Genomic DNA, 11,006 nt, shown 5'->3' on the forward strand with positions numbered 1-11,006 from the left:
TCTAGTAGACTAGTGGGGGAACAGGCGTTACTGAAAGGCTGGTTTTAAATTGTGTTGATCAGTTTCCTATCATGAGAAAGTGAGTGGCTCCCTGGCTCCAGTTCGCCTCGGACTCTGGGATCACTCACTCACAGAACGGAGTGATGTCCAGTCACCAGGCTGTCAAAATATGCAGGCGCTGTTGACTCAGCAATGTCGTGAGTTCAATCTACGGAGAGCTGAGAACACGAGCTTCATAGGTCCAATCACTTCTCAAACAGCGCCACAGCTCTGTGGACTGAAGTAACACGTGGAGTGTTTCTATATTTATTTATTCAGGATCTGGACACAGGGACACATTTGTACTTACATTTAATATGACGATATAAGGAACCAATTGAATCCTCCCCCCCGAGCTCTCTGGCGGGTGCTTTCAACATTCATCACCATGCAGTTACTTTTACTTGCAGCGGCGCTTCTCTTTACGCACGACTTCACCGGAGCTGTGCGCTCTGACAAGTGCGCCTCCCGCTGCGACGTGAGCTTGTGTCCGAGCCCCAGCTGTCCCGGCGGGTACGTCCCGGATAGATGTAACTGCTGCCTGGCGTGTTCACCGCGCGATGGAGACCCCTGCGGCCGCAAAAACGACCTGCCCTGCGGGGATGGATTGGAGTGCAAGCTGCTCGCTGCGGGGAGGCGGCGAGGCTCCAAGGGGGTCTGCCGGTGTAAGACGGAGGATGAAGTGTGTGGAAGCGACGGGAAAACGTACGGTAATGTGTGTAAGATGAAAACGGCCAGCCGTAAAGGTGAGCAGAAGGGGAGAGCCGCAGTTAGCCAAGCGCACAAAGGACCCTGTGCACCTTCCGGCGCAGGTATGGGAAGACATTCACTTTTTGGGTTTAACGAAAACATATGGCATATAGCTTTAATAGTTTTCAGTGCTGCTCTTAGGGAAAACTCAGGAGCAGCTTGACTCTGGATCCGTGAAGTTCGGGAGACTTGATGATTTACACAGAACCATTTATTTAAATCTTGGTAGAGGAGATTTAGGATTAAGCAGTGCAGTTTAACCACCATGTAGCGCCATCCCAACTCTGAGGCACTCTGCATTTCCAAGAGACATTTATCTCATGTTTGTCAAGTTTGGGCTATGTAAAGATATTAATGGCGCCATGACATAGGCGCAGCAGAACTCAGATGCTCACCTAAATCAATGTTGTTTTGCAAGTCCAGTACCTCTCTCTGGGGACAGGCTATCTGCGGGTGTGTGTGTGTGTGTGTGTGTGTGTGTGTGTGTGTGTGTGTGTGTGTGTGTGTGTGTGTGTGTGTGTGTGTCTTTTAAGCCTGTTTAACGCTGACCTTAAAAGGAGACGGTCCTGGAACACAACATTCCTATATCATGCAGCTGCATAAATCCCCTCAATAGAGAGACATACTTGAACACAGAGCAGGTTTAGTGATGGAGTATGGCGTAAGTTTGGATGGAGTAAGAGTAAGTTTTCCCATTGCCTCATCTTACCATCAAAATTGTGTTTCTGGACGTAATGAACCTTCTGTATCGAGAGCTGCAATAATTAGTCGATTAACTGATTAGTCGATCGTCAGAAAAATTAATCGGCAACTATTTTCGATGAATGTTTTCAGTCATTTTCAAGCAAAAAAAACAAAAACAACCAAATATCCTCTGATTTCAGTTTCTTCAATTTCAGGATTTTCTGCTTTTCTCAGTTTTTTTAATATTGTATCGTGTCTATTTGAAGACCTCACTGCAATTAGCATTGCATTTTGCTATACTGCACTTTCTTGCGGTACCAGCATTGAAGGAATATTGTTTATCTGATAATTATCTTCCCTATTATCACGTGTGTGTGTGTGTGTGTGTGTGTGTGTGTGTGTGTGTGTGTGTGTGTGTGTGTTTCTGTTAATGCAGTGCTTTCTTCATGTCAGTACAGGTCGTCCACTGGTCCGTCCCAGCAGCCCTCGCTACAAGTTCAACTTCATCGCTGACGTAGTGGAGAAAATAGCACCTGCTGTTGTCCACATTGAACTGTTCATAAGGTGTGCTGTGTGTGTGTGTGTGTGTGTGTGTGTGTGTGTGTGTCTAGAGATAGATGTTACAGCTACATTGAGTGTTGAGTAAAAGACACAGCAGTCTTAGCAGAGTGTTTTTGAAGTTTGACCCTTCTACCTTTAAATAAAAACTATTCCTATGGCATTACTTGGGTACATACTTGCGCTCCGCTTACCCCTCATTATAGTGATACAACTTCAACAATTACAACCTGTGTCCTGAAATAAGGCCTCTTTCTCATTCCTTCCAACTTGGTCTCCTTCTCCCCTCTCTGTCTCCAGACATCCCCTGTTTGGTCACCACGTGCGTCTCTCCAGTGGCTCTGGTTTCATTGTGAACCCCTCAGGTGTGATTGTGACCAACGCTCACGTGGTAACCACAGCGACCATGGTGACAGGGAGGCCCCAGCTGCGCGTGCAGCTCAACGACGGTGACGCGTACGAGGCCACGGTCAGAGACGTAGACAGGAAGGCAGACATCGCCACGATCAAAGTCCACCCCCAGGTGCGAGCATGCACACACTGAACACACAGGAGGGGCTTTTACATCCAGTCCATGCACCTTCATCATCACTTTTGTTCACCCTTTTCTCTTTTTCCAAATGCAAGTAATGTTACTTTAGTACTTTAGTATTTAGAATGTATATTCCAGACATCTCTTGGCCTTAATACAAACAAAATTCTGCACTATTGCACACTACCCACATCCTGACACGGTTTTCTGCTAGACATTCATAGCGGGAATACTTTCCTAAACACCAGCTCTGTGACTCATAGACACCGCACTGATGTGTGTATTTTGACACCCATATCTCAAATACTTGGACAGTTTTGTGAGAATTAAACTCTTCTTAATTCCCCTCTCTGTCTGTGTCTTTTCCTAATTTATTTCCCTTTATCCTTTGCAACTTGCTCTCTGTACAACTTGTCCAACTTGCCTCCATCTGACACGTCTATTTGTGTTGGTATGTTTGATCTGTGTGCGCCCATTTGGGAGCAGAAAAAGCTTCCTGTGCTGTCTCTGGGCCGTTCAGCTGATCTGAGACCAGGGGAGTTTGTGGTTGCTATTGGCAGCCCCTTCGCCCTGCAGAACACCGTCACCACGGGCATCGTCAGCACCACTCAGAGAGACGGCAAGGAGCTGGGCATCAAGGACTCAGACATGGACTACATCCAGACCGACGCTATTATTAATGTGAGAACACACACACACACACACACACACACACACACACACACACACACACACACACACACACACACACACACACACACAGGCCATTCAGTCTGGATGAGATGTTTTGTTGTATATGGATTTTTGTCGTTTGCATATGTGTCAAAATCATTGATGTAATTGTCTCTGTCTCATATTTCATCTGATCTGTGAGAAGTATGGAAATTCTGGAGGACCTCTTCTTAACTTGGTGAGTAGTGTTGTGATGACTTGGATGATTGTGGAGGATCGTTCAATGGGACTGTCAGAGGTCCACATTAACTATTATTATTTTTAATCAGAATACAAATAAATCAAAAATAAATCAGTATTAGAAATATCTGAATCCCCACCTATCTGCATATCAAGAGACTCTACATGGGCTTCTGATTGCAAGATTATAAAACTCTCCCTCTGGCTATGATGGATAAAACACAATGCAGAGCACCCTAGGGTTCCCTACCAGTAGAGAAAACGTGATCAAGTGCCCGAGGTCGCCCTACCAGTAACACGAGACATATAGGCTGCCCTACATGTTAGAAATCGTTCTGCATGTGGTGGGGCACCCCTCAGACATCATATAACAGGCAAATTACACAACCGCTTCTATATTACTACTGTGGAAATATGTGGTTTTGGACTATTTCATGAAATTTGACTTGATTTGAAAAATATTGGTAGACATAACAATTACAAACTTGCTAAAAAATGCTAAAATAAGTCATTTATTGCATCAAACTGGAATTTTGATTCGAACTTCCCCCAAAAAGCACAAAATGAGTAAAAAAAGCTGGATGCTGTACTTTGTATACTGATTCAAGCAACAGAGTTATACAGACATAGCACGCTGAATGTCTGCCCACATCTGCGATTTGTTGAGCTATTCAAATGAATGAATGAAGTAAACTGGCAATTCAGTCTTCTTTTCTGGCTAACATTTGCATAAATGATTGCATATATACAGTGTGTATAGCAATATTTGACGTGTTAGACTACACACAACCTTCTTTTAGATGCAATTTGTAGTAATCCAAATGATATATGTGATACATGTGTGTATTTTATTTCAGGACGGCGAGGTGATAGGCATCAACACTCTGAAAGTGACAGCAGGGATCTCCTTCGCTATTCCCTCAGACCGAATCAGACGCTTCCTCACAGAGTCACAGACAAAACACAGCAAAGGTCAGAGGTCAAAGCTCGGACAGCACAGTGGTTTTTCTTTGAGCTTTACCGTCTCCAGGCTGTTCCGAACTCTGCTGCAAGGCTTTTAACTCACATTAACAAAAGAGCACAAATCACACCCGTTATAGCCTCACTTCACTGGTTACCAGTCCAGTATAGAATTCAATTTAAAATCCTGGTCCTTACTTTTAGAGCCCTGTATGGTCAAGTTCCTCCCTACATCTCTGACTTGATACAGCTTCATACTCCCACCCGTAGTCTGAGGTCATTAGCTCAGAGGCTATTAGTGGTTCCCCGCACTCATTTTAAAACTAGAGGGGATTGTTCATTCCAAGCAGTGGCTCCTAGGCTGTGGAATGTCTTGCCTCCCTCTCTACGTTGTGTGAATTGTGTCGAATCTTTTAAAAAGCAATTGAAGACTCTGCTATTCAAGCAGTCTTTTAGTTAGTCAAAGGTTTTTTATGGATGTTTGTTATGTTTTCTATTTGTATTAACATTTTCTTGTATTTTAATTTGTTGTATTGTATTACATTTTATTGTGAAGCACTTAGTGCTATACAAATAAACTTTACTTACTTACTTATTTACTTACTTACTTACTTATTTACTTACTTACTTACTTACTTACTTACTTATTTACTTACTTACTTACTTACTTACTTACTTACTTACTTACTTACTTACTTACTTACTTACTTACTTTTAGTTAGTCAAAGGTTTTTTATGGATGTTTGTTATGTTTTCTATTTGTATTAACATTTTCTTGTATTTTAATTTGTTGTATTACATTTTATTGTGAAGCACTTAGTGCTATACAAATAAACTTTACTTACTTATTTACTTAATTATTTACTTACTTACTTACTTACTTATTTACTTACTTACTTATTTACTTACTTACTTTCTCAGTATTTCTCAGTAAATCCCATTCCAGTTGTTGTTGTTGTTGTTGTTGTGACAGAAAAGACCAGACTGCAAAGAAGACTTACAGAGGAACACCAGTCTGATGCAGGTGAGAAGCATCTGTCGTCATGGAAATTTCCACGATGGGGTCACATTCTTTTTCCAAGAATAAGTTTATTCTATTGTGTTGTTTTCAGACGTGTCGGAAGGGAAGAGACATTTTTTAGGCATCAGGATGCTTGCTGTAACCAAAGCGTGAGTTGTTACATCCCCACACACACTTTGCTCAGGCTTTTTATTACAAAGCCTCAGCGTTTTCATCACAAAAATTTAATTCAGCATTTAGTTAAATGACGATGGACGTATTACTATGTAGTATTATTTATGTTCTTCCAGTGAAACTAGTTTTTATAACTGTATTTATTGTCTTATAGTACAGTGCGCGCACACACACACACACACACACACACACACACACACACACACACACACACACACACACACACAAATGTACAAAGTTGAATAATAATGTAAAATAGCATAAAATAAATTAAGAAAAATTAAGAGAAAAAGTTTCTAAAAATAATATAAACTAGATCAAAATAAAATGTGACATACTGTAATTATTAATTAGGTTATTTGTAGTTGTCCATTATTTTTAATATGCCACATATTCTGTCTGTTCTGAGCATATTCAATATAGGTTTTATTTATTGTTTATTTCAAAATCTATCCACTATTACAAAAGGCATATTACGTTACAGGCTTTATAATTGTGTCTAACAACCTTCATCTCTAATTAGTAATATTTGAAATCACTCAGTACGGATAATGACAGACTATATATATATCCCTCCATAGAAGATGGAAGGGTGGTGATGGATGCCTCAGTGAAACTAGTTTTTGTAACATATGAAAAGAAATGTATTAGTATTAATATTGGTATTTGTATTAGCATTAACATTAGCGTTGTGTATGTGTGCGTCTCAGTCTAGTAGCAGAGTTAAGACGTCAGAATCCAGACTTTCCTGAGGTCAGCAGCGGAGTTTTGGTGCAACAGGTCATACCTGACACTGCAGCAGAAATGTACGTACACACACACACACACACACACACACACACACACAGAGAGCACAGAGAGAGAGAGCGTCATTGGAACAAGACTATGATTCATCAAGTAGCACTCAAACTTTGGTGTTCTTCAAATGCCATAATGTATACGTGTGGACTATTATAAAGGATTTCTTATACATACAGTAAATTATGACTTGTTACATAATCTGTTCAGTCATGTGTTTGGCATGTACACATTTTACATTACAACATGTTCCTCAGACCTGTAGCAAATCATGGAGTACAGTTTGTTTCCTCTGTGTTTATAGTGGAGGGATTAAGGAAGGTGATGTTATAGTCAAACTAAATGGAAAACCAGTCCAGACCACCGGAGACATCCACGAGGTGTTGCAGCGTGACCAGCCTCTCCTGCTCGAGATTCGCCGAGGCAATGATGACTTACTGTTCAACATCCACCCTCAAGTTATAGTAGATTGAAGGGCAGGAGTCAGTATAGTGGCAGTAAAGGTCCACCTGGCCAGGGGCAGCATACTGCAAGGATTTATGAACAAGCCATGTTTGGAAATATGAATGAATGATATGATCAACCATTAAATAAATACAGTATTTTATTACAATACTCAACATACTGCAGAGGAAGTACATTGCCCTGTATATAATATGAAGCTCAAAGAATTTCAGAATAAAAGCTCCCAAACAAGAAGCCGTGCACTGGTATGTATGGGTCTGTCCTGCAGCTGTTGTCCATCTGCACAGGCGGCAGGTTGATTCCTTTGTTTATGTCTTCTTATCCCCCCCGCTCTGCCTTGGAAAGACATTCTCCTAATTTAAACAAACCTAATCCGACACCTAGACACACACACACACACACACACACACACTGACCAAAGTGCTGTTACTGGAAAACTCACTTTAATCCTCTCCTGTTTTGGTAATGACAATACTGCATGCTTAACGTTCTCTGAACCTTGACGTTAAGGACAGAAAATCCTTGTGGGGCTGCTTTGTTGGTGTTTTTAGATAATCCAAATGCAGCCTGAAACTAATGACGGAAAATTGGTAGCATCTGCTTCAAAATAAAATAAAATGCAAATATGTAGACCTGAGCAAACTCTCTTCTTGGTGGCTTGACATTACACTATTACACAGATGTTAGTACCGATGTCTCCTCCCATGATGACCTAAAAATGACCCCACCTGATATGTGTGCACAGTTCATGAACTGGACCCAGACAGACAGTCCTTCCTGCTTATTTGATTAGAAACTGTGCCATGTTACTGTTGGCTGTGTAGACATGCATGCACAAGGATGATGGAAAAAAAGAAAAGAGAATGGGATAAAAATCGAGAAAAAAAAGGGGGAAATGATGCTTAGAGAATAAGAGACTACCACAGTGGACAAATTACTACCATATCACCCAACAGGAGTCTTTCTTTAATATGTGTTCCTCTGAGTCTTAGCTGTGTGTGTGTGTGTGTGTGTGTGTCTGTCTCACTGACGCAGTTGTTTGAGAGTGTGTGTGAGGTGTTCTAGTCTTGCCAAGACATATTGTCATAGCAGAGTGCCAGAGGGGCAGACAGGGGACACAGCTGTTTGTCCTTATACAGACAAAATAAAAACGGTGTCACTGAGCTCACACATGGCTCACATACAATCAAAACCTCTCACACCGCCTGTTTATAGGCTGAAATTAGAGATATGTGCGCATCAAATCCATTCATCTACAATGGAATGACGTTTATTTCCCATAAGGCCCCATTCAAGCCGTGGAGCAATGAATGTATCACCATCTAGAGGCCAAATGGAATCAAGTCTTGTTTAAATTCAACCCAAATTATGATTCCCAAATAGAACACTAGATGGCATGTTGGGTGTAATAATTCAGTCCTGACGTGGCAACTGATGCTATAAGTGAAGTATAGAAGTCCACATATAGCTCTGGTTTCTAATGTTGAAGCTAAAGTAGAGCGCACTGGATGAAGTTATTTTTACCATTGAATGACACATTCAAGTGACCAGTAATGACCATTCTCACCAGACTAAAATCTTAATCAACTATACATTTTTGGATGAAAGACCACTTAGAGTAATATCCAGACATCATGCGAGATTTGGATATGAATTTGTGAAGACTTTGGAACCTTTGTACCACCTATTTATGTTCTGATCATCAGGGTAATCTCAGCTTTGGCGTGGAGACTACAAATTCATAACAGAAAGCGTTACAAACTGCAAGATTTGGGCATATACCAGTCGGGGGAGGGTCTAACAAAAACTAAGCTCCAGCAGTTTGACCCCATGACTAAAAGTCAAGATATCTCTGCCTTTGTATCTGTAATTTTGACCATTCTTAATCAGTTGAATCTGTCTCTCATGAGTCGCCCAGTTTATGAAAGTACTTCTTTGAATTGGAACAGGAGGAACATCTTTGGCCCTGAAACCCTGTTTTCTCAATCAGCTTCTTACTGTCAGTGATACTACACACAATCGTCAGCCAAAGTTTGAACAGTTTGGGCTATTTCACATGAGAGATTTCTGAATTTGTGTTTTTATAGTGGACAATTGGAAAAAAGGTGATGTCATGTATTTCCATCCAATCCAATCAGGATTTAGCAACATTTGAATTAAGCTCTTGTGAAAGTTGCGGGATTGTTGCTTATGTTGCTAGCACCGTCAATCAAATTTGATTAAATATCTCCTACACAATTTCTAAATAAATCAGATTATTTTTGCTTTATGAGTGTTCAATTCTTAATAAATAGGCTACTAAATGAAGCATAGCAGAGGGGACTTACCCGTGTTTTAAGCCCAGCTCTGTGGGTTGGGGTCCCAGGTCCAGGGACCTTAGCCCTCTAGGGAAGGCATCCATAGGGAATAATGGACCTTCAGCTCAGTCACGTGGGCTCATAATGCTTGGTTCATCATTTAGAGAGAAAGAGATAAAGACTGAGAGAAATTTATAGTAGGGCGCAATCATAATGCCCTATGTAATGTCAAACTGTGAGTCATCCGTGACCTCAGAACCTGGTGACATTCTGAGTGCCGTCAGCAGCTCTTAATGGATGCCACCTCTGCAGTTTGCAAACAAACACAGAGATTAACCTGAGATGGAAGCTTCTGCTATCAGCTGATACAAATACTGAGCTGGTAATCTCTAATAACAAAAAAGGAACCTTCTGGATTTTGGCAGCGGTAGAGAGTAACTAAGATCATTGACTCAAGTACTGTACAATTATTAGGGTACTTGTACTTAAGTAATGCCATGTTATTCTACTTTATACTTCCACTCCACTACCTCAGAGGGAAATATTTTAGTTTGTACTCCACTACATTTATTTGACATTAGTTACTAGTTACTTTTCAGATTCAGATTATTAATACAAAGTATGACCAGCAAAGAAATCATGATTATACATTAAGATAGTTAGCAGTATATAAGGTATGTAAAATATAAATCAAATCCACCTTTACAAGCAGCAAGTGATGCTTACACATGAATGCATCAATAAGTATGATCCAATAATACCTTTATAATATGTATAATGAGTACTTTTACTTTTGGGTATTTTAAGGATATTTTCATGCTAATACTTTTGTACTGTTGCAAGTTTTAAATGCAGGACTTGTAACAGAGTATTTCTGCACTGTGCTATTGCTTTACTTAGTAAAAGATCTGAGTGCTTTTTACAACACTGGATTTTGGATATGTGTGTGTGTGTGTGTGTGTGTGTGTGTGTGTGTGTGTGTGTGTGTGTGTGTGTGTGTGTGTGTGTGTGTGTGTGTGCCTGCCAGTTCTCATACGGTCAAGGAAGTGAGTAACATAAGACTGGGAAATGTTCCAAGAAAAAAAGCCAAACCAGAACAATTACAGTATGCAGCTTCAATTGAATCTCTAGCAAGTTCAAGAGATATGTTCACAGTAAAGTCGTATGCTGGAGGAACTTTGGAGGCACAGACTGGGGCATCAGGCATGGCAGCAGAGTTATAAACAGATTGGACTCAATTTTATAAATAATAAAAAAAAAAAACTATTCTGTCACACTACAGTAGTTACAGTAGTACACGCCTAACTACTTCCATTTGTCTGGATTCCAACTCTTACTCTCTGTTTGACTCAGAGCCTTACTGGCCAAAAATACTGTGGGCAAGTTACTTCATTAGAAAAGAAGAGAAGAGGATTTTTGAGCAGGCATTTGGAGAGAAAATAAGAACGTCTTTCAACCCACCACACACACAGACACCCACACAACCTAAACACACAGTACAATACAGCTAAGGGCAACATCTCTCACACAATGAGCCTCCACAACTGGACAATTAGTCCTGGAAAAAGCAAATGAAATCCATGTGTTGATGTTGATGTTGATGTATACTTTGCCTCCACCTCCACAAATGGGATAAAACGGCACATTCAAGTGCAAATCTGTAGATGCAAGGATAGTCTATGTGTATCCTTATGACTGCTAATACACGGAATATTTCGTTTTCTAAAGGCCACATCGTTTTTGGAAGATTTAACAAGGGCTGGAATTCCAGGCATTCCTGGCAATGTGTGATCTGTGTGATGAGTTTTTCCTCTGA

The 11,006-nt window shown here is 40.7% G+C and overlaps 1 protein-coding gene across 1 annotated transcript; it reads left to right on the top strand.

Annotated features, from left to right (window-relative positions):
* The first annotated feature begins 54 nt into the window (after positions 1-54).
* LOC144530575 (serine protease HTRA3-like) lies at positions 55-7,535 on the top strand. The gene is made up of 10 exons (XM_078270199.1): positions 55-851; positions 1,932-2,037; positions 2,332-2,554; positions 3,050-3,244; positions 3,441-3,473; positions 4,333-4,447; positions 5,409-5,459; positions 5,548-5,605; positions 6,341-6,436; positions 6,733-7,535. The coding sequence occupies exons 1-10, from the start codon at positions 428-430 to the stop codon at positions 6,899-6,901; spliced, it is 1,470 nt and encodes a 489-aa protein (XP_078126325.1). The 5' UTR covers positions 55-427; the 3' UTR covers positions 6,902-7,535.
* The last annotated feature ends 3,471 nt before the right edge of the window (positions 7,536-11,006 follow it).

The sequence above is a fragment of the Sander vitreus genome, chromosome 2 (genome assembly GCF_031162955.1).
Source record: "Sander vitreus isolate 19-12246 chromosome 2, sanVit1, whole genome shotgun sequence".
Lineage (NCBI taxonomy): Eukaryota > Metazoa > Chordata > Actinopteri > Perciformes > Percidae > Sander > Sander vitreus.